At 31.3% G+C, this 27,053-nt stretch overlaps 1 protein-coding gene across 1 annotated transcript in view; it reads left to right on the top strand.

Moving 5' to 3' along the window:
* The window catches only part of LOC132951578 (uncharacterized), a 153,101-nt gene extending 135,792 nt beyond the window's left edge, over nt 1-17,309 (top strand). Inside the window, exon 3 of the mRNA XM_061023351.1 lies at nt 17,281-17,309. Within this exon, the coding sequence (XP_060879334.1) occupies nt 17,281-17,288 (8 nt within the window). The 3' untranslated portion in view covers nt 17,289-17,309. The remainder of the gene's footprint in view (nt 1-17,280) is intronic.
* The last annotated feature ends 9,744 nt before the right edge of the window (nt 17,310-27,053 follow it).

Genomic DNA, 27,053 nt, shown 5'->3' with positions numbered 1-27,053 from the left:
ACGGATGGTCACGGTTCGGTAACACAAACGTGACGTACCGACCGTGATAAAACGACTATTATACAAAGCACAAAAAGAAAATGGATGACATGAATTCCATCAGGAAAATAATGTTTTGAAAATGTACATTACAGCATTACAATAATATTATGTAGCTGGTATTGTGCATTTTTGCACTTGCAATATAATAATATGTTTATCACCTGTAAGACGTTTCGTAATTTAAAATTTGGCATTATTCTACTACCGTAAATAATATTATCTGCGGGCAAAGCTACAATTAATCAAACCCGAAACAAGAGAGTGTGGTCTGAATACGATTTTTCAAATCACAATAAATAATTTTTATTCGGAAACGAGAATAACTTACTTCTTCGACGACGGATTATTTTTTAAAACTATTTTTATATTTTTTTTTCATGCAAAAGTTATAAGCTTTAAACAACCGTATTTTTGCGCTACTCGTTAAAATGTACGTCGACAAAATCGCGTTTGCAGGTATCGAATATCGATTTAAATTTCCAATTCAAATCCAATGTTAAATTTAAATTTAGATCAGGGAAATTCGACGAGAAAATTGATTGAGGTTCTTCTTTTTTTATAATATTCAAATGAACCGCTACGGAGTAACATCAACAATAATAATAATATTGCCTCTCTATACCGAAATGAACTTATCATAGGACTAAATAGTTTTGTTTAAATTATAAAATATACTATTGTGCTCAGCGTACCTCGCCGACACTGTTTTTAAGGCACCCACAACCGTTTTTCATTCGAATATTTAATATTTTGTTAAGGTATACGGTTTCCCTGCAGCGTCGAACAGTGGAAAAGCACGGCCGCGTCAGACGCGACCTATAATAGGTACATTTTTGGCGTCCAGCGTCACTATCGGACATAGGTCGCGGCCGTGCTGTTCCATCATTTGACGCTGCAGGAAAACCGTCGTAACTGATTTTTCTTTAAACTGGTCTAACCATTTTCCTATAAACTATAGCCTACAATTAATAATATTCAACATATTATGTCATTTGGCATATTATATTATTATGTTATTATATTATTATAGCCCACAGTTAATAATATTCAACATGATATATCATTTAGCATATTATTATTATATGTTTCATCGTGTTTTGACTTGTGTGTTTTTTTTATATTTTGTACTGTATATCTCATGAATAAATAACGCGAATATTATTGTATAGCTATAACGCCTAAATTGTAGTATTTCACAGTATTGTAGGTTTAACATCAAATCCACATTATATTAAGCTATATAATACATTACATTTTTTTTTTTTACAAGTCTCGGCATTAACGGATAACGATGTGATTTTTGAATTGCACGTTGGACCTAAGGACCTGGTTCCAGTATTTTCCCTCATTCATCTCGTGCAGTGTCCAAAATTCTGATTCTTCTTATGTATTTTATAAAAAAAAATTACTACATGTTGCGAGTGGACATTTATTAAGTTCAATTTATGACGATGCTAAGTATAAAAAATTGAGTAACTTTTTCTTAGTCACTTCGACCGCTGATAGTCATCACTCATCACAAAGAATACGGTTTGTAATCCAGGCAAGCGTGGTGTTAAATATTAGAAATTTATTTTTTGAAGAAATTCCGAGAAAGAATTTAATAGTTTTAAAATTAAAACTATACAGGAAACGTACATTTTTGAAACAAAACTCGTTGAAAATGTATTGAATTTGATAATTTATCGAACAGAATGTCAGAATATTACGCAGTTTGGTCTGAAAAACGAATACAGTTTTATTTGAAATTAATAATATAAATATAAAAATGTTTAATTTCACTTCAAAATTTCACTTTGGAAATGTCCCACTGACGCGTAATTAGCAGTACATTAGAGAGAAATAACGTCACTATCTCGAACCCGGAGAATATGATGTATACTTGTGTATTGGTATATTATATACTATAATAATAATAATAATAATATTATGGTACTGTAGACTCTTATACAGTGCAGAGTATCAACAAAAACGATATAGTCGCGGGTGACTCGAAATCGACGAATTCCTAGGACGTCTGTAGTTCACATAATCAGACCCTAAAATCGCTCCTAACCGGCGTCACGTACCTCTACACGTACCTACCTACACAACGGTACCAGTTGTACGTATGTATAATACATATATCCGTGTATATAAACCGCATATACCAGCAGTATATTACAATACGTCGTTGGCAGGATACCAGATGCCCGCGCGACGTAGGTCGGTCGGTCGGTCGTGTTCGCGTCCTGATGAACGAAAAGTATATACGATCGGACGACACCGCCCGCCGTTGGAATTTCAATTTCGATCGCACAATATATTATTATTGCGTCGCGTGTCCCGACTTATTGGCGAGCAGGTACCCACGACGTTATTATGTAAATTGTCTCATTTCGTGTTACATATTTTGTGCATCGTCTTATTATTGACACCGCGTTTATGGAGGACCATCATCGTCAGACGTTGCAAGGAAGCGCTGTGTCACCACTCCCCGCTCGGATCGCCCCATGTTTTACCGGCGTTTTCGTTATTATTACATAATATTATCATTGATAACGCCATAGCGATTATTATGCATTTTGCGGTCGTCGACCTGTGAACACTCTACACGAGTATGAATTTCAGTGACCTATATTTGTGTACCGAAATAATTGTGGAAGACTGCGGAAAATTGAAGTGTAAATAATCATCGAGAAAAATATGAAGCGGCGTTTTCCGACGCGTTTCGTATTCCGCGATGGTTTTCCGACGAATTTAATATATTTTATTGTTATACGCTTGAGGGACTATATACACGACGGATGTGAATCGCCGCGTTTTTTCCGATGAAACGACAAAGTATTAAAAAAACCGCCAACTCTTGATTCATATAATAATATTGTAGCCGTTTTGAAATTTCTATGGTCTTTGCCGATGACGGAAAACGCTGATTTTATTACATAATTGCAGTAGGTACGGCTGATGCAGTAAAAAACGTTGCGAAACGCGTCGGAAAACACAGTGTATTATAGCCCAGGCTTAATGAAACGTAAAATATTATTATCTTACATCGTTACATTTATTTTATATTAATAACTGAAATCGATCGCTGAATGATACAATTGATAGCAATTTCACGTCAGATTTCACGGTTGTCCTTTTCCGATACATCAACGTTTGGGAATTATTGGACATCGTATTAATTTACAGCCCGCACGTGGATTTGTGTGTATAATTTGTGAAAATATAAATGGACATTGAACATTCAAATTCATTCAAATAGTATAGCAACTATAATACTATGCATTGACATAATATACCATGTTCGTATGAGATCGAGGCAGCCATGATACGACGATGGTTCAACCTCTAATCCGTCGACAGTCTCAAACAGTGTTGGAAAAATAAAAAAACTACTTTCTTATCTTTCACTTGGTCTGTGCAGATAAAGACGTTAAAATGTATACGTCTTGATCTGTAATCTTAATACCATTATACATACACGGACGACAAACAAATTTAACTGAACACTTTTAATTACGATTGACAATGATCACTAGAATATAAACGAGTTGCATGAATTATAAATGTTCATATTGTAATAAAATCGATCTGCAAATCGTGTCTTTTTTTCACTCACATATTGTCATCATCATCACATTCGCTTATTGTTTGACATATTTTATGAACAGATTGTGAAATAAAAATTTAAAACGAATGTTATAAATACCTCCAACAATATGCAAACGATTAACGAGTTGTGACAAGCAAATAAAGGTAACCAATTATGATCCTTGGGATAATATTATACATCTATATATTTTTTCATGCAATACTAGACATAAGACATAACTGTTAATCCTACTTTTTTTCGAATATTATTATTGTTATGATGAGTTTTCTGAGAACTAAACAATACTCGAGATCCATTTTTAAAATAGGATAGAGTTTAGTATTATATTATAGGTATTGTGTATAGTGTATTATTATGTTATTATAATCGGTTAAGTAGTTTAAAGAAAAACAAACAAATTGAAATACACAATTGAGTTATAAAATAGATAATCGTGTGTGCACAAATCATGTTTGGAATAATAATTATGAGTGCAACATAATAATATTATTATAGTCACGAATGAAACGCATAACAATAGAGAATAATATAATATACTTAGTGATAATGTTTACTCAATGGTTTAATATTTTTTTATATTTGTGACTCTCGTTGTATGCATTAATTAATTTCTCATGAATAACTGATAGTAAATAGAGGCTGAATTCCACGAATTTCGTGGGCTCATCGCTGTATATAATAATGTTTTTTTTTTTCACAGCTGTTTTAATTATATTAGCAAACAAAATAAAGTGTAATAAGCGCATTGGTGTATAATAGCGCATCAAAAATATTACAAACAAAATAGCAGAGTATTTTGATTTTTGAAAAATAACTTGAAGGTTTTTTTTTCAAAGTAATTATTCATTATCTGTTAATTAATTTAAAGTTGTTTGAACATCCAAACGTCAAGTAAATTAATTAAAAACACTGTGTATACGATGAGGTTAATAATATCATTATGAATGTAATTTAATTACATAATAAAGTTTAAAAAAGTTTGTAAAGTCAATACAACAAATTGTCAATTTTCTATTTTTCTGCTATATTAAATGTATTTTTGGCGGGTGAAAAACAATTTAAAAAGAAAGTTATGTTTTTTTTTTTAGGATTATTACTGTTAAGTCCATTTGGTACGTAATTTAAACTTACTATAAGTCATAACAAAACAACGTTTGCTATTAATGTTCAATGTCGTAATAGGCACAAAGTTATTACTTATTAGACTCGTTGGAGCGAAGAAAATTATTCGCATATTAGGTTTTAATATTTAAACCCTATTATATGTGACCACTTACTATAAATATATAATTTACATGAAGCTGTAAATCAATTGCATTTGACAACGGACGTATCAATTTATTTGAATACATTTTTTTTTTATTTTGAACCAATAGTTTATATTAGAATATATTATGCGGAAAAGTACAAAAAAGGGAAATATAAGAAGATAAATGAAACCGCCTTTATATAGGGACACGGGAGAGAAGACACATTTCATTCTATTGAAAAAAAAACCGATAGGTTATCTACGATCGCATATACGGTTACTATTCCAACAATATAAATTCCTTCCATGTAAATTTAACAATTTAAATAAGTTTACAGATGTTTCTCGTACAGTCGTGATTTCGTTTTTACTATAGGTAAACATTATTGCCTAGACAGTACCTACCTACATTTACAACAATAATAATTGCGGACTAAAATGTAGCACAAACATTTTCAGTCACTTGTCGAGGAAAATTGTCATTAAAAGTAGGTAGGTATTTATAAGAATATTAGTTTTATACGCGTCCAAACACATTGCAGAAACTCGTTCCTCGTCATTCGGATGGCAGTATATATTATATTGAAATAATCTTTTAGTTTTGTAAAACACGACTAAAATCGAAAATCGACTCTTTTTTGTATAATTTTAAGACTTGCTTGTTGGAATTGGCTACCAGTGTTTTGTGCGTCCGACATTTCAACATAACATGTCTATAAATGTTAAATAAATAAGGACAATCGTTAACATATATATATGTCATTTTAAGCATCGATGAGCAAATATTATTTTTTTATTGACTATGTACCGTGCACACATTATTATATTTTATTCGACAATTGTTCTGTTTGTGTGAATGTGTTATAAAACGATCGTTATACAAATCTAATAAACGAAAACTACGTTTTTAGTTAAAAATTGTTCAATTGTTCAACTGTCCGCCGACTGGAGGTTATTTTAAGTCCACGTTTTTAGGTCCACTTTATAAATATATATATACATGTTTCAAGTACAAAACTACGGTTCTTTAACTGGACGCTATCTGTTGGACCATTCAATCAACTTTAGTTTTACTAGTTTTGCGCTTACACTGGCTCTATCGTACCGTTATAACAATGTTGCTACCGTACGGTATACTAAGAAAACTATTCTATCACCAGAGATCGCGAGTATACATTTTTAATATCGTTTTCTCTATACGTTACTTTAACATTTATTATATTATCGTGATTTTGAATACAATTATATTATTTATAGCTCGAGATATGTAAGTGACTTTCGCAAAATTATACAACTGTTTGATGTTTATTTTTGTAGGTTCGATTTCAATTTATATAAAAATAACGTATAAATAACCTAAATTGATATAATATGGAATTTTGCTACAATATACACTCAAGTGATAAACACTAATGAATATTTAATTTATATTTTAAAAAAAAATAATTAAAAACAATAAGGTACCTTAAGAGTACCCCGAGAGTTTAATAGTTACAAAACAAACAACACAATTAACTACCAACGGCACACAACGAATAATAAAATTCGAACATTTATTGGAAAACTAACCATTGTAGTTGTGATTCGCGAACCGATCGACTAAATTAAATTTTTTTGTCATCCGCACGGTCGGTCAAATATCGCAGTAATCATCTTACCAGCATGGACACCGTCCAAGTGGTCGATGCATAGTTGCGGGCTACTGCCGATGAACGGAAAACCGGAAGTACGATTGAAGGAAGCATGCGGCGCGGCGCTAAGCTGGCGCCCTGTGAAACGGCCAAACCGAATCTGATGCCTGTAAACGGAACTGCTGCATATTATTATTATTGTTGTCTAATCGACGAATCGGACTCCAGGTTATCACCGGCCAATCATTAATTAATTATGAATCCATTGACAACGACTCATTAGTCGCATGATTTATGTAATAATAATATTATGTTGTATTAATTAGAAATCTGATTTCCTAATCATCCGGATTTTCACGGAGATCGCTGAACACCTGGATCATTATTCATTAAATCGGTTATGAACGGCCAACCGACTTTAGGTGCTTCGACTGACGAAATTGACTGCAATGACATATTTGGCAACGATTTATATCGATTGTACAGCTGCATACTGGTGTGATGTCCGTTTGTAACAAATATTATGTAGGTACCTACTGACTAATACGAATACTGTGACACAAATACAAATTATATAAAATTCAAATTTCAAACTCTCACGCTGCCCATAGGTACAAGATTTTATATTTTTTTTTTGTAAATAAGAATGTAGCTAATAGCTATACTTATCTATATTTTTTTATTTATATACGATAATTATTAAAACCTTATTTCTATTTTTAGTTATACTGTTATTTGTAGTTTATTTTTAAATTCATAAATGTATTTCTTTCCATAGCTTACATTAGACATTTTAATAGAAGATACCCAACAAGTTTTTTAAAGGTCGTAACATACACATATTATTTGCTAATAGTAAATTCATAGACATGCGTTCTTAAGAAATATAGTAATTTGTTTAAAGTAGTTCAAAAATTTGATGTAAAAATGAATAAAATTATACAAAATATAATATGTTTATAGTGATGATGAGAACATAATATAATAACATAATTATATTATAATTATAAGTTTATAAAATGATGTGGTTTTCTACAATTGATATTATTTGGCACATTGTAGTACGTGTTTTATTTGAACTCTTCGTACAAAGATAGAATAATATATTGCAGATCAATCAATTTTCGCATTAGCTCGGGTAGCTAGCTCAGACATTGCTGTATCAAAATGAAAAAAAAAAGATAATGAATAAAATATCCTTCCATTCAATGTTTATGGTATTTATTTAACAAAAAATAAAAATCAATGATAATTTAACATATTAACATAGTATACCAAAAAACACTTTAGACAATAAAGACTTAAAAATCAATTTAGAAAACTAATAACGAACCTAACTTAAAAAAAAAATAGTTGCGTTGGTTTAAAAATACCTAGGTGCTTGTTATCATACCGTTGAATACCGTTGAATACCGTTGATAATGTAAATTAAAATTTTATAAAATATTACGTCAAGTTGACCACAGTTTTCTGGATTTATCGGTTTATTTATTTGATTATAATATCATGTCAATACTGTTTCTTAGGGATCATTTTTCAACATTTCTCATTCGTACTCGTTCGGAATAAACCATTTCGTTTTTATATATAATATAATATTATTATTTATGTTCGACACGAAACAAAATACGTCTGTTACGAGCTATCATCTCTATTCGACCGCACATATTTTATTGGATCTGTGTAATATTATTATTAAGACGCGCGAGCACGATATGGGCGACGGCATTCGATTGCGGTTCGGTAGACACAATACTTCGGACGAACGGTTTTAAACACAGTTTATAATATTATTATTGTTTTAGATAATCTTGTACGGTCTTCTTATCGTTGTCCGCGGATCGTCGGCGCGGGCGTGTATATCATAGTATTATTATTATTGTAATTCATCGTTTGTCCCCGGTTCCGGGCCAAGAGAGGGGTGACATATTCGCGTGTCAGTTTTTATTTTCGAAAACTGAACAATCGAGAGAAGATCCGAATGATGATAAATCGACGTTCGACGACTATTATAGTGCGTACTTACATAGTATAATAAATATATTATATAGGAAAAAAGTACTACCGTCGCGCGTCGTTGACGTGAAGAGTCGTCGGATGTCGATGAGGATATAATATCATATAGGCATAATAATAATAATAATAATAATATGTGGTGACAGACACCGCCGATGACGTTGAAGTGTATCCGGAATCCGTTTTCCGAGCGCGGTCCATCGTCTAGTACTCTCTTGGACGTCATTATTTTTCTTTTCTGACTTCTACCCTGCAGTGAATATTATAGGATCGGAATATCTATGCTTTATACATTTTACCGAACTGCAATGAACGCGTTTACGTGATAATATAGTGATAATTGAAACAATGATGGGTCATTTCAATAATTCATAATAATTTTCGGAGACAAATCGATTGAGACTATATACGATGTATAAAATAAATACAATTTGACTGTGAAAAAAACAAGTCAGCGACATCATTAGTATCGTGCATTCATGATAGGTACTTACTTCATAATTAAAACTGCAATCATTATCATTTATCACGTTCTTGGCGATTAATTTTGTTGCTTTTATGTATTTTATGTATTTTATAAATTATATATTAAGTATATATTTTAACTTATATTAACTTAGATTTTAAGTACTCGACGGGAGGACTTGTCTCAGATTAACGGCTATAAATACGGACTATAATTGTGTGTATATCATCCGTTGTTGTCTGTGCGAGTGCGTCCGACAAATTGTTATGCTATTGGTTTTTTGGAAAACTATTTTCAAACAGCGATGGTCGACATCCCTTTAAAACTTTGCAATTTACACGTCCCCGGCGACGAAACACGTATTCGATATTTTTCGCTAAAATAAAGATACAATAAGACGTATTATTCGCGCTTGTGTAAAATAGTTCCAGACATTGGCCAGACACAATAATATATCATCCATCAACTATTTTTAACTTCAAAACAACGTTATCAGACGTCTGAAAAATTGTGTATATTATGTGATAAACTTAATTTAAGTAAAAATGGCTGTATTAAAATAATTATAGTATAGACTATTTTATAATAATAAAGATATAAGCGTATAATATATTTATATTAGTATAATAATATGATATTGTGAATGTTGTGTTAGCCTCGATAAAAAATAATATTAATCGATATATATTTATAAAATATAAAAAATGTTTATACCGTTGTCCTTCAGACATTGCCATGAAATTTGGTACAGGGATAAATTAGACCTCAGGCAAGAATATGGGCTATATTTTTCCACGAAAAATGTAAATAAGAGGTCCAATCCGGGGAGGTTCTCAGACAAGGGTTTTAAACAGGTGTCTCGAGTTCGAACCACGGTTCCGGTGGACAAATTGCTTGCATTGTTTTTTTTTTTATTATTACTTTTTTTATTTTCCTTCTTTATCTATAAATACAAAAATTTGGTTTATTTTTATTAATCGGGTTTAAGTACGGTTAGGTTAGGTTAGAATTTTGTTTTAATTGATTGTATAACCTTGATACTTTAGAGTTAAATTATACACTTACGTACGCACCAAGCGGGGTCCACGATCTACCGCAGGTATATTAACTACCCGATTATATACTGCTCGCATAATCACCAGCGAATCTCACGGACAACGCCGGTCGGGATGAATATAAATTAAAATATAATATAATTTACATTTAAAGAGACATTGCTTCCACACCGTGTTACACCCAAAAGGAGCTTAACAATCACGATAACCTAGCAATAGCAATTGCCGTGTCAGCTAGCATTCTTATATATCGTGACGAACTAGTAGACGAACCGTCGGAGTTATGATAGATATTTAGCTAAATAATTTAATATAACGTCTTACTATGGAGCAAGGATGACCAAGGAAAATCATGGCACGCAAAAAATTAAAATACTTATAATATTATATTTTGTTTTTTAATAATAAATTCTAAGACCACGATTATTTTCTTATTTATATAATATATATATATATATATATATGTATATTCCATAATTTAATGGCACGCAGGAAAAAAAGTCAATTAATTTTTGGCACGAGACGTTAGAAAAATATTGTCTACCCTGGCTATAGAGTGAGGTTGTGTAAATTAATATTCTATTAGTGCATATTATAATTAGACAGTAATAGAGAAATAATAATATTTGTTTCATAATATGTCAATCGTGCGATGCGCGGTGACAAAATATCGAAATAGTATTACGTGATTTAATGTTGTTCGGAATCAGCGGGATTTTTCCTTTCCAACCGGTGCCTATCGTTTTCTGACTAACAAAAAAAAAAAAATTCAACGTATTATTTAACGCGATAAATAAATAAATTTTATTTTACGCAACCAGTATACTAACGATTGATTAGTTGCGAACTTTATTTTGTTACGTAACAGCATAATATTATATTTTAGCGCAGCACATCAAAATAGTAGCGACTCGCGACCGTACGACTGTACGAGACGTACGACGACGGTAATATGGAATCTTGTCGTTTGGACATTAAACATTGTAATATCCATGTCATAATATTATTGACGTTTAAATCATAATATTATATTTTAATAATACGTTAATTATGCCTTGGGGAAAATGGCGATGGCGACAACGAATCTCGTCTGCCGCTCTCCGTCGCGTTATCGTAATGATAACAACGACGACAACAACAACAACAACAACAGTAATATAAATAGAACGTAGCCCGACTGTATAACATAATATAATACATAACCAGTGGCGTAGACAGGGGGTTTGGGGTGTTTAACCCCCCCCCCCCCTCCCCTTTGACATTTTCCCCCTAACAAATGTATTATTTATACACGAAAAATGTATAAAAAAACTTGGTTTAATTTATACGTAAACCCCTCCCCGTTTCATAATCTCGGCTACTGTACATAGCAATATAATATATTATTATTATAACGTGGAGGTATTATTAATTGATAATACCAAGCGGCGCCGGGTCGTGTTTGGGGCGACGGACCGCGAGAGATGGGTCACCGATTTTTCTCCCTTCGTCGTCGTACGCGTTACTTCGCCGATAATCGCCAATCGTCGTCGTCGTCGGGAAAAAAAATATAATCGTATAACACGATCGCCGAGCTTTTTCCGTCAGCTGTGGCCCGTCGGCGAGGGGGTGGGTGGTTTCGACGCGTAACGTTGCTGGAATATCTCGACAAGTCGGTATATAAATTAGACGCCGCCGCCGCCGCGTGTTCAGACAATCGTAAAATGTCCGCGTGTATACAGTGCAATATAATATACAAACATCCACCGAAACCGATCCGAACCGCACCCTCCTCTTCCACCCCCCCCCCCCCCCCCAGCGAAACCTTTTAAAACGTTGTACCGATTCGGTTCGAAAAGTTTATGGCGCTCGGCGGATAAAAAAAAAGTTTCTCCGCGGCGGGCGAGATCGAACTGCCGCAATACGGTCCGATCGGCTTCTTATATTATAGTCTCGCTCGAAATCGCGCCACGCCGCCGATATATTGTATGATAATAATGTTATCTTTCAAACGTTAGCAATATCGTTTTTAAGCGTAATCGCAGTCGGACGTGTCCTCCGACGTGGTTCGACGAGCGTATTCGAGAAAACTTTCCCAGGCTGCGAATTAACTGCACCGAAAACCCTATATCATGAAAATATAACATAATATGCTTGTATTCCATGTGTGCATTAGAATAATATTCTAAAATATGCGAGATCAACTCATTGTTTAGAGACATTTTGCGAAACAAATTTTCTATAATAAAAGTATATTATAGGAATAGCGCTGGCATCGAATTTGGCAGAATCCGTGGTTTTTACACCAAATAAAATCATAAAATTTGTAAACAATATTCTACCTACGTATTTATAATGGCGGAGATGTTTTGAATCAAATTTTTTCCTTACTTATTTTTAATTCTGAGTACAATTCATCGAAATATGCAATGTCGTTAAATTGGCATTACAACAGCCTTGCGTAGTCCAATTTTTTCGACAATATAAAATGTGTAACATTCACATTTTATTTGTTTATGATATTGTAATATTTTGAGCGATAAAAATAAGTTATAGGTCCTGCAGTAATATATTTCTACGGTTACTGAATTCGAGTAAGATTATAATTTCTCATCTGCATAAATTGATGTTTGAACTTCGAAGGCCAAACAAAATATTCGTAAGTACATAGTTTACTGTCTTATTGACTATAATCCACAATGACATATTATAATATGTAGTATAAGACATTGCTGTAGAATAATTTCTAACGTTATTTTAAATAGGTACCTATCGAAAGCAGCTATATTTGAAAATGTTTTCCCAAATAATATATCCATTCATATAACTTACTTATTCTGCTGCTATAAGTATAGATTGTAGATATTAGTAGATATTCTTTTAAATGAAAATAATTAAAATATATTTTTAAACACAATAGCAAATAATTTTAAATTATATTTATATTCTTAATTCAAATATTTTTATTGTTATAAATTGTATGACCTTTAAGCTATAAAATATTAATTTTTGCAGGAAATGTTTTCAAAAATAAATAATGTTAATTAATGTTATACACAAATTTAAACATATTCTGTTTTATGTGGATTTCATGTATATATATATATAAGTATTGTGTATAATAATAATAATAATAATAATATCAAATATGTACACTTACAAATTATACTAATTTAAACTAAAACAAATTTATTTTCCTTAAAAAAACCAAAATAGAACGGAACAAAAAGTTTAAAAATTATAATCCTATTATGATAAAAATTAATCATAAACTCGAGAAACTTTTGCTATAAAAACAGCTTCTAACTAATAAACTTACATAAATAGCTAAAAAAATAATTAAATCACATAAATATAAGTACTTGCAGGGTAGTTCCAAGGTATATAATAATTAATAGCAACTTAGTAGTATTTTTTGTAGGAATTTTAAATACTGAATGGCTTAAGCAATTAATTTCTCGCGCATATAGAAAATATATATAAATATGTGTGTCACGATATTGTTGTCAAGTCCTAAATAAGGGCAGGTATCGGGGGTGGGGGGTGGGGAGTTGTGGGTATTTGTTGTTGTTGTTGTTGTTGTATAGTTTAATTTAAATTGAATAACGAAATAATATAATTTATGATCGATTACAATATTATTATGTGATTTTCGGACTATGTCCCGCAAATCAATTATTTAAAGACATAGGTAACGTGTGACCATATCGCGAACGACGACGGCGGCGGCCTTTTCGTGTGCGACGAAGCTGAGGGTCGGCCAGTGACGTCGTTTAGCCCTCGGTCGACACGTTCGTTTAACACGTCATATCACCATAATATTATCATCATTTTATTATTTATTGTTGTGTTATATTATTGTCGTCGCAGCGTGGCCGTTTGTCATACGATAAAATATAATATTGTGCTCTGCGTGTAAGTGCGACGGAACGGTCTTATGATATTTCGAATATTTCGACTGTAATTTTATTATCATTTTGTCAATTATTCACGTCGTCGTCGCACACGCCGACGTGTTTATTTTTATGAATATTTACGCGTACATTGCAAACGTTTCTGGGTGATGAGAAAATGGTGCAGGCGGGAGCGGGATGGGATGGAGGAGAAGTAGGGGAGGGGGGAGCGGGAGAGGGAGAGAGATCTAGTAGTGTGTATTATTATATTATGGGTACGAGCACGGCAGATCTAGCGACGGAAAAAGGGAGGGGCTCGAACACAATAAATCATTCAGTTGTGTATTTAAAAACAAATAAGGAGAAGCACACACAACGTGTATGCCAAGTTCCTGGTTTCTATATTATAAACGCGCGTTTAATTTATGAGTGTTACATTAAATACAACCAATAACAATAATTATGGCCGTTTTGATATCATCTACTCGTCAAATTCAATATACCGTCGTGTGTTCAAATGCACGTTACTGCAGTGCGTACGTTACGGTAAACGAACCTATCTATAATCAGCACGCGATAATTGTTTTTGGTTCTCCTGTGAAACATTTGATCAATTAGGTATTGTCTGCATCGATAGGGCAATCGTGTACCTACAACATTATATTAGTATATTACAATTTATAATATTTAAGGACGAGAATACAAGATCGCATTCCATTAAAGATAGTGTACCTATAGCCCAAAGCATACCATTGATATTAATTAGCTCTTACCAATCACTTATTTTTTTACACCGATAATGGTGACATGGCAAAAAACACGATAACCACCGCACATCGCAGCGATGAAAGTCGTGACTGACATAACAGACGTATAATATTATTATTATTATCGTATTCCGTGTGTTCGCATTGAAACCTAAAAATGATTTTATTAAATAAACTATTCACATGTGTGTTCATCGTATTTATGCACTTACTAATAAAATATGTCAGTATAAATAAATTGTAAATTGTTTCGAAACATTACATTTGTTTGAAAGTATAGTACCTATACTTCAGTACTTCACTTACAAAAATGAAGCACTTTGGCGATTTCAAACGTTGTTATAATAAATTTGAATAGTTTAATACTTTAATATATTAACAATAATTGTAATATGTGTACACGTGGTGGTGAGAAATAATAAAAGAAAAGAAACGACTTAAACACGTACGGAAAATGGTCGTGGCATTCGTATCTGAAATTCGTCGGCTCACCTTTGACGTGTGGATAATGGATATTCACTTGTAGACCGCCTATTTTTGATAGGCCTTTCACGAGCCGTAGGTAGTTTTGATATTATTTCTTATTTTTATGAATACAAAATCATATTTTAGTTATGTTCTTATAATATTACAAAAGTATGTGCATCTTTTATTTATTTTTTTTTTGAGAACAATTATCTTAATAATTTGAATTATTATTATTAATATTCTTAAAAAAAATATATTTATTAATGAGCCGGGAGGCATTTTTATATTATTTATAAATGATACATAATATATTATACTATCATGACAATTATTATTGTAATGCGTTTTATATCGGTAAGCAGGAATTCATTTTTAATATAATTTTTAAACACAAATAGTCCAACTTCAACTTTTTTTCCGGGCAAAGTACGCACAAAGCATCGCGTCAAGCATTTACTATTATTCGCTATCACTCCATGACATATAATAACAACTAACAATAATTAAAACTATACAAATAAGTATAATTACAATCGATTAAATTGTGTTTGGTCGATGAAATTATATTCACATTACTTGAAGTGACTTGAAGTGGTGTCGTCGTTGGGGGGATTGGGTGGGCCAAAGCCCAGCAAATTTCAGGAAAATTAAAAAATGGGAATTTTCTATTTGCATTAAGAATCAAATTCATATACTGTAGACGTAAAGACGTTTTACGAAGGACAAAATCGTTCTCTGCACTCAAAACTATTGCAGCGGTAGTTGTCAACTGTAACTGCTGTGCTGTGTACCATAATAAAAAATATGTACAGCACACCGCTTAACGTGTTGGGACAAATCACAACGTGACAACGACTAAACTACGACGAAATGAAAAGGCCAACCACCCTTTTAGAATCTACATGACTTTTCAAAATCTGAATGAAATATAAGTACATATAGGTAAGTACTGCAGGGTGGATCACTAAACATAACGTTCACTGGTTTATGTTCGGTTTAGGTTCCATATTATACTTACTATCGGCTACAAAACAGCGAGCGTATGTTTCAGTGGACCGCGATCGGCGTTGCTTATATAATATCAACTCACCTTGAGTATTATTTTGAATATATAAATATAATATACTTATATAAAAAATAATATCGGTACATGAATAATATAGATAACAGTTCTGAGTTCACATGTTCTACACGCCCGTGGTAGTTGGGTTTAATTTTGCGTAGGTATGTGTGAACTTTTTTTTTATGTAAATTTAAAACTGCAGTACATAATATGAAATGGTGTGTGAAAAAATTAAATCTCCAACCGTTTTTGTAACGATTACTTAATTGTCGGCTTAATGGTTTTTCCAAACGTGCAAATTATTTATCAATTTAACTAATCAATCTAATCGATCATATTTTATTACAATACATAATATAACACTTATATAGATATACCTTATTTAGTCGATTGACAATAATAATATTTAAGTATTATAAAATAACTTGAGAAACGTCTTGATGAAAATTACAAATATTGTAATATTAAAAACAAACAATGCATTTTTATGTATCATAAAACATATAATGTGTGTTAAAACGTTTACATCTGTCTGGTCGGTCTCGGTTAACTACCGCACCGGTCATGGTAGGTCACATTAATTGTTTATAGCAACGACGGGTTTTATTACGGAGATATTATTGTTTTGGGTTGGTCTCTTATTGTGTATGTTTGTATTAGATTTAGGTGTGGTGCAGTTTAAAGATTTTAATTTTATATTGATCACGATATATTCTTAAATTATTTTCGAACGAAAGTCGTTAACTGCAAGTATATAATATTATATATGTAGGTACTCTTTTCTAACTTAAAATGTAAGGCGTGTGACGTTGGTAGAATATGCGGTCACCTTACGAACTAATTGTTACCTACTTGTAGGGTTGTACTAACGTAACGAACAACTTAATTGTTTACTATCTAATTTTACTTGTTGAAGTTCAAACGTATTACGACAATGAGATAATATCATAATAACATAATATTATGCTAATTTAAATCATGCCCATGTGTATGGCATTAGGTATTTTTTATTTTATAAATTATATAATATATATATATTTTTTTTGATTTCAGGTGAGTGATTTCATACAAACAACGTTCTATGCAAAATACAGGTTAACAGTAAGAATATAATTTACATATTATAGTTTTAGCATAATGACCAGATAAAATTAGGTTATTTTCTTATCGAGTTTAATGAAAAATTTAACTTTATGGGAAAACTTCATACAAGGCACATATTTTATAGACGAAACAATGTTAAGTCTTAGATGTTGATGTAATAATATTATATTAAATCCAAAAAGTTGAAAACAATTTATGTACATATTGTATTTTACTGGAATTTTATTAAAAAAAATAAAGCGAATGCGTGATTAAATTTTATGTGAATATTCATTATAAGTTTAGCCGAAAATGAATTGTGTATTTTATGTTTAATAATGGAAAACTATATAATATTATTATACACAGTTTAATAAATAAACCAGATGTATTATGAACTGCGGGATTCGACTGCAGTATAGCTGCTGTTCAAAGCCGAATTCGGGTGTTTCAGTTATTCATAGTATAAATTTTAATATACGTATATTATACTGAGAGTTACTTCCGGCTTTGTCCTAAAGGAATATTATGAGCCACGGGGTAATCCGTGGGACACTGCAACAGTAGATAAATAAAAAAAGTAAGAATCGTAATTTTCGCTAAAAAAAAATGTAATTTCTTCAGTTGTATTAAAACGCATTCGAACATTATGTTATAATTTTGTTATAATTTTATTAATACTACATTAGGGTAATAGGTTTCCACCGAAGACATGATATTATAATGTTTATATTAATTTTGAACGAGTTCGCGTTCACTTTTAGTCTTTAAGGTGAATGAAAATGCAATAAACACATTTTTTTTTGACGTCTCATAGACAATCATATAATATTATTATGAATCGAACAAACTCAATACAGTTAATATAATCTACAAGAAAACAACTCTTGTTTTCTTGTAAATTATATTAATATAAAAAAAAATGAAAACATAATTTATGAAGCAATCGGTGTAATATAGTTAAAACACGCATTTAGGACACAAAAACACTAAACGAAATCGTCAAATGGTGTTAAAACATACGTTTACGGTATAAATGGCCATCCGACTGAATCCACGCAAAGCAGGTCGGAAACGTCCCATCAATTTTCCTCGTATATATGACATAAATAAATGATGATAATATTTAGTGGCGTATTGCACCCAAACTCGCGTCACGATAATGTTCGAATTCAATCTATTCACTGACTAGGAAAGAGTGTTTGGTGGATAAACATATTATAATAATTATTAATGACGAAGTTTTCGTTGAGTATACTACATTATCATGTACACAGAATGATTATTTTAAAGGTAGACTATTAATATTATGTTCTAGAAAAGTTTATTAGATGACTATAAATATCATAACAAAACAAAATTTTTGAAAAAAATATATTTTCTATTATTTTTATTATTTAAATTGTCTTAAGTTCTTACTTTATAAGTAAGTACTAAATACCTATTTAAAGTTTTGGCGAACGGAGTAGGTTTCGCATTTCCGTCCATCCATACTTTTTTTTTAAAATACTCATCAACTATACTTGCTTGAAATTCGATTTCTACAATATTATATACAGGCACATTTAAATTCTAAAAAATGTATTTTGGTTTTTGAAATGTAGATTGAAAAATATATGGTGCAATTATTCAAAAAGCTTAAGACCTTGATCAATTTTGACAATAAAAACATAATTTTTTTTTAAACATGTTTTGTTATGACCGGAAATTATCAAAAATAAAAATATTTTTCCAGACGAAAACTAGTGTTTATCAAGGATAAGAATCATCTCGTATATCTGACGTGCCATGCCAACTACACGTATCGATGTCATAATATTATAATTTATCGCCATTGCGGTAATATTGCATTATTTTATACCAATATTGTGTTCTTTGCAGTACAAAATTATTATGATTATTTTTATTCACCGTTAAGACGGTGTCATAAATCATATGCAGTATTATTATATTTTATAATATTATGCAACAGCAGTGTGCCGTCCGTTAAATAGGTTTGTCGGTATATTTTTACGCACCGCCGCAATAATAATAATTATTATGATATTGCGCCGGGGAAACGATACGACAGATTTTCTTTTAAAAAAAAAAAAAAGAAGAAGAAGAAAGAAAGATAGGAAAGACTATAAATCACCGTCGGTTTTCGATCGACAGCCCGGCGCGCGCGAACGAGTGGTGGAGATAAAACAAAAATCCTCCGGTGAGTGGCGTCCTCGCGACCGTTTTCAATAATAATAATAATAATAATAATTTATACGACCGCGGTAACCGCCGACGCCGACTTCAGGTCACGGTAGGAGGGGTTTCGTGGGAAAGACGAGTACCTACCTACCTACGGTGTCCGGCCGCAGACTCCGACGGCGCGCGCGTTATTATCTCCTCCTCGACTGGACTAGTATTCCGTCTCGAGACGGTCCACACGAGACACTATAATATAATATATATATATTTTTTTCTTCTCTAACATAGGTATATAATATTATATGTGTTTATGTGTGGTACTGTGCAGGTAGTGGTAATACTATTATATGTATAGAGGTACCCATAAAAAACGTTCTCACGTATTACATATTATATTATTATAAATGTGTGTGTATAACACTATATGCGATGATATTATTATCATGTCGCAATTAAAGATGTCACCGTAACCCGGTTAATGGGACGACTACAAAATAGTATATTATTATTATTATAAATCGATCAATAATAATAACGACGACTATATGGCGGTGTAAAAGTACGTGAACGTTAGATGTATCTAACCTCTTGTAAAAAAAAAAAAAGAAAATTTCCTGAAAAGTGGAAACTATTTAACGGCGATTACCGCTTTTGGTCATAACTCACGGCGTACCCTATATGTAGGTAGGTACCTATACCATATAATAAATTGCGCCAAAAGACGTATACTTACTATTATTATATTATGGTACTCGACAATAATTATTATACTGAAATACAAAACGATCTACCGCCACGTGCGATCTATCGGTTAATGATTAATTGAACCAATGACTACTATGACGATAGTAAACACAGGTTTAATGAGAAAGATTTTATGACGATTTTAAATGTTTAAAAATGCAGTAAAATAATAATAACACGATATGTGTGCACTAATGGTTGCCTGAGAGTGATATTTGAAGGTCGTTATTGAGTTTGATCGTCTGCAAAAATTCTGAGAACAGATTTAAATTGGTGAATGGATATGTTAGGTACCTACCTAAATACAGTTTTGCGATTTTGGTTCCAAAAAAAGAAGATAAATATATATGGAACGACACGATTTCGGTATAATTTGTATATTAAAAAAAAACAATTACGAGAGAGATTCGATAAGTGATATTTGATGATGATGTATTATTGTATATATTATAATATATGAAATGTATATTTAAACCAATTTCAAAATCACAAGGTAAATAATTCAATAAATGAAAATATTGTAAATACGCCAATTACTCTCAAAAAGTCGGAAATAGTATACAAACATTAAAAACAAAAATCCCACTATTACTTAAAGCTGTATATTTTTGTAATTTGAGAAAACAAATATGTGTTTCAGTGGTATGGAAATCTGTTCCTTTATAATATAATATGATATAATATTAGGTATACACATATATTTCCTTGTTATACTTGCCAACATTATTGACGATTTCATAACATAACTTTCGTGACGACTGACGGCACAACATCTGATGAAACTTAATCATTATTTATTATCACTACAGTGGATGATTTAAAAATATATTTGGGATCGAAAAATTTGTGAAACCATTAATTATACTGATAAACATTGTTTTATCTATATTCTCTTAAAACCAAATGTTAAGTTTCATTTTTACAAATTGAATTGAATCGTGTACGGATAAATATTAAACATGATAACATACGATACAGATATATATAATATTTATTATTAATTGACCGTAAAACAGAAAAACAATTTAATAAATCAAAACCAATTGATTATCATTCCGGTATGCTCAGTTCCTCCCATATTTGTTGTCTTTGTTTTATTCTTTAGCGTCATTGTCTTACGTTTCGGAACCACTTCCCTTTTCCATTTAAAGAATAACGAAAATTGTTTTTATTTATTAGTTCCAAACACGGGAAGTGACGAATCGTGAATCAATATATTTTTTTATTAGTATTACACATTTAAATTAATTATTTTATTGTGCTTGCTAAAGTGCTGGACGGATACAAATAATAATAATTTGTGGTTCGTATCTGTTAACAATTGATGAATTTAAAAATTATATACCTACAATTTTACCGAAAATGGTGTGTAATGTATAGTGTTATCTATTGTTATAACTGTATTTGTACTAACAGTGTACAATGTACATACATTATGTATCTAAAAATATATTACATGTTCTCCGTTCGCCAAGAGAATGTGGTTGCGCACAAATCAAAACGCATCGTACATTCGTATCCCGCCGCATACACCCAAGTCCCAGCTGCGAACTCGGAATAAAGAATACATTTATTTTGTATTCGAATTTTGAATAAATGAGTATTTAAGTATTCCGAGTACGTATTTGAATACATAATCGAATACCATTTCTTCCCTCCCGCTAATATTTGTCAGTTTTGGAATGGTTGGAAATTAACGTGGATCAATCATATTCCATTCGAAGAGAAAAACTATTGTTTATCATTTGTTCGATTTTTAATAGAAAAAATAGTGTTTTCACAAATAAATTATAATCTATTTTCTGAGTTCAAAAAACGTATTATTTACGAATAAAAAAATAAAAATAAAATATTCAGAACAGTCTAACGTGATTGAATAATTTTTTTCAAAAAGTTATTAAAATAGTATTCGAATAAAAAAAAGGATTTTAATACTTTTATTTGAATACATTTATTCAAACATTTTACAAGACTGGCGCGAAGTAACCATATTCTTTCGGTGAGTGGATTATATAATATTTAAATTTGATTTAAGTGTAAAATAAAATTGTCATATCCCCTGATACATATACTATACATAGTGCACTATAATATTGCTACATACTTTGTATGATATTATTATCCCAAAATGATATTTTGTATATATTTTGTATTGAATTTCATAACCTCTTATAATGTACTGTGGTTAAAATCTTGGTCACATATTCAAATTAATTTAATTACTTTTTTAATAAAAAACGACAATTGTTAGTGATAGGTACATCTATACTTAATACTTATTAATATATTGTATAATAATATTATAAATGCGAAAGTAACTCTGTCTATCTGTTACGTTTTTACGGCTAAACCAATGTACCGATTTTGATGAATTTTTTTCTAATAATTGTTTAAAATAATTATTAATTAAATACGATGAACATCTTTTTTTCAATTCAGGCAGGTACACACTGTACACGGCATAGATGTAACATGAATATGGCGTATAATAAGTTAACATCTATATTCTATAGTTTTCTCCGGCTCAAAATAAACTGGCCAAGAGATAATTTCCCCCGACCGACATTGCCGCATTAACTGTTGGGGCGGCACTAATAAATTACGAAGGCAATTTCATAATAATTCCGTCATTCGTACTATTGTTATTTTATATTTTATTAATCGATATGATCCCGATCACCCATCGTACTATTATTTTGTGGGTGGATCGTAAATATGTAGTAAAACTAAAAGTTTATCTCTATTAAATATATTCAAAGCTCAAATTGCTATTGTTATTATTATTATGCGGTGTAAGTATAACATTACTTAAGTACATACATTTAGTTTAAGCCGTTCCGACTCATTAAAGATATAATAATATGTAGACATGTAGTTAATAAATTAATGAAGTGAATGGATTATGTACAGCCACTCATCATAAGACGGTAAAATAAATCGTGACGTGTGGTACAACACATTTTTGAATACCATCAAATGTCGTCGTGAAGTAGATGGTTGTGTACTTGTGTGTTTACTTAGAGTATAATGACACAGGTGGTTAAAATATTCTATGGCCATCCATCATTTCAAGCTGTAGCTGGTTTTTCCGATGACTAATGTCTAAAACCCATGCGCCGAATAATATTTTAGGTATGCTCTATAATAATTGTTATACTATTTAAATATATAATATTATTATTATTTATTTTCATATGGCAAATATTTAAACTATTTTATTATTTTTAATATTAAAGATCCTCGACTCTAGGTCTAATAACTAAACTGGACAAATACATTTCATAGCATACAATAATTACCGATTCCAAGTCGGCGGAGGGTTTGCTGGAAGTGTGGTGGAGTAGATGTATTGCGTGTTATTGATGGATTCGTAATGAGTCGGAAACTTTTTATATCGTTTAGTGCGGCTATCAGTTGACGTATTCGTATACAGTATACTGTTTATGTTTTTAATTTATATTTTGTGTGTGGTGCGCGTGTGAAATGGAATAGTTGGACACATGCCACAGTGCAGAAGTGATGATATGCGGAGAGTGATGGACTGTATAATAAGGCTTGTTAAGTACGATTTTTTTATCGTTTCTCACAGCATCAAATTCGAATTGTATCGGGCTATATATATTGCTGTTTTAAAAGGGACTTGTTTCGTGAAAACTTCAAATTGACGTTTGTGGCGAAGTAAACGAAGTCGGCTGTCGAGTGTTTTTCTTTTTGAAACGCGTGTCCAAATAAGTGAGTAAATGTTGTCAATTACATCACCGATACATTCATCTCCCGGGGAGATCGAGACGATTGGAATAGTGTTCGGAACTGATGAAAATAATATTATGTACGTTTATACCTTAATCGCCGTGGGGGAAAACCAGCGAATGTGCGATTTCGTGCGGGATAACCCCTCGGACTTAATGAAAATGAAAAAAAAAAAATGTAATAACAATAAAGTGAAAGCCGTCGCACGCCCCACCCCCGGCCGGCCCACTACCCCTCAGACGTACATAACACCTTGCAGACGCGATGCAGCAGTTTTGCTAAACACCCTAAACGAGTCCCTTTTTCTAAGGCTGGTTCGGAAATCATCCCTGTTTTAGCACCCGCGCGTATACCACAGTCGCCGACGGTATGAGCTCGGAGGAAGATATTAAACAATATTGCAGGCAGCGTTTATGTAAGAATTATACCGAATATAAACAAAATATTAACTCGGTTATTTCTACCCTACTCCCAAATCGACCACAGCGTTTTCAAATATTCCCATATTGAATGTATATTATAATAATTGTACGCTTATTTAAATCCTTATCTGTCGATATACTATACAAGGTGTAACAGGAAGATTATATTATTATGGTTAGTGAATAATTTAAGAAATAAACTCATGTCAAGAAATTCCCAAAAATAATATTTTGAAAATAATTATTATATTCTAAATTAATTTACTCGAAAAAAAAATTGATATTTAAAAAAATAAACTTCTAGACTTAGATAAATGCTTTTACCATCATAATAATTATTGTTCTTATAATCAACTTTACAAATTGTCTATTTTGAATTTTTATAATGTAATTTGTAATAATTTAACATTATAATTTAAAAAAAAAAAGTAATACCTTAAATTATGTACCTAAAGTATAATGTATATTATACAATACAGGTATTAGGTAGGTACGTATAATATAATATGGTAACTGTAGTTAAAACTAATAAATACATTTATATTTTTTTATTTAACGCTGTATAAAATGGTAATTAATACAAATATACAAATAAACGTTCCTTGATTTATTTAATAATTATTAATATTGTTTTAATCATTTATCGACACATATTATAATATATCATATTATAGTATATTATATACACTTACTTAACGTAGCTATACAGCTAACTTCTTTTAAACTGAGTTTAATTAATAAACATTTTTCTCCATATATTAACTTAAAACACTCATCAGAATTAATTATTAATTTATATCAATAAGTACCTATAGGTACGTTCTAATATTTTGACTTCACAAAATCAAGTTAATTTTTTCATTACGAAACATTATAATATATAAATAAATACGTAACTAATTTGTTTTCTTAAGATTTCGTTTAGATAAATCATAATCTTAGACAAAAATAAAACCACTCTGGAATCGACACAGTAAGTGCAATATATTATTTACGTTTTTTTTTCTCTCTCCGGTCGTCGGTTGACGCACACGTATGTACGCGAACCACCTCGTATTCAAATTCTCTCCGAAACGTAAATGAACACCTCGTTGCAGTAATTAATCACCTTTTTTTTTTTTTTTTTGACAGTCGTTCAGCTAAAAAACTGATGTGGGTTACACTCATTATAGCCAACAGACCGTGGACGAGGAAGTGAGAAAAATATAAATATTTATCTTACGAAACACGTGCGAAAGATTTATGTACCCATTTTATTAGCAATTATTTAGACACGTTTGTAGGTATTTGTATACAGCGTACGTAATTACAGCAGCCGAACGAGAACAACATCAAAACAATGCGTTAGGTATAGGTTTTATTCGGTTTTTGTTCCGCACAATATCAGTATGTAATTTTAAAAAAATATATAAAAGCCGTTTCGTACCTAATACGTTCTAATAAAATTCCATTGATAATCCATTGCCCGTAGCAAAAAAATATTAATCGATCAAATCATAATTCATTTAATGCTTGCGATATTTCATAAATCAGAGATGACATTTAATGATTATATGTACATAACACGATAATAATTATTAAAGGACATTACATATGGAAGCGTAATAATTAATGCGTATTATAATATTTTTTGGATCTATAAAATAATATATTATAACATGAATCGAACCGGAACCGAGAAAATTAGTTCTGATTAATTACTATTCGCGATTTATAGTCAATTATTTTATACGTATAGAGGTACTCATAAATAATAAGTGAAAAAATAATATTTTTTTCGCACTCATATTAAATATTAGGGTACGCATGTATACCGTGGCCGTGCTGACAAATTGGTCAAAACACTATTTTGGCCTCGCTATTTCCAGAACAAATGTACCTACTTAAAGTTCAAAAGATACCTACGACGTGTCAAAAACAGGTTCGGGGCTTTAAATTTTAATGCGAACTGCGAGTGAATAAAATATATATTGCGCGCGTGACTGCTAAATTTTAAAACACCTTCTAAGTGCTATAATTTGTAGAGATGTCTTAGAGGCAGATACGTTCATTATATAAATACTTCACATAATATGTTGTCGGACGAATAATAAACTGTGTATCGCGATATTTATCATTGGTAAGTATAACACGGTACATATGAATGCATATAATTTTGATTAAAATACTAAACACCTATTATGAGACCGCTTTAAGGCCTACAATTTCTATGAGAGATTCTAATACCTTTGATATAAAAAGATGAGTTAAGAAACATAAATAATTAAAAAACTGTTCATATTTATACTATTCGATTACACGGTTCTTTACAAAACTATAAAAATCGTTGTTCGATTCGCTTTTTTATTGAAACTAATTTGTCAATTCTTAAAGCTATTTAAATTTTTATTACTGGCGCACTGGATACATTTGATTTTGCACGTGGAGGTTTTTCCGGCACAACGACGATAAGTAGGTACCGTACGGTATATAATAGGTACTTCTGTATACCATATATCGTATACGTAATGATTATTATACTGGACCACAACACGCGCGTATATCATTATAATATTACTATTGTATTCTTCCAAGGACACTGTGCCCCGCAGATCCAGGACGGACCGCCGAAAAATCATCAATCACCGACCGGGTCGTTCGGAAAAG

Source organism: Metopolophium dirhodum, chromosome 9 (assembly GCF_019925205.1).
Source record: "Metopolophium dirhodum isolate CAU chromosome 9, ASM1992520v1, whole genome shotgun sequence".
Classification (NCBI taxonomy): domain Eukaryota; kingdom Metazoa; phylum Arthropoda; class Insecta; order Hemiptera; family Aphididae; genus Metopolophium; species Metopolophium dirhodum.
Note: the sequence above shows the minus strand (reverse complement) of the source record. Positions and strands in the feature narration are given on the sequence as shown.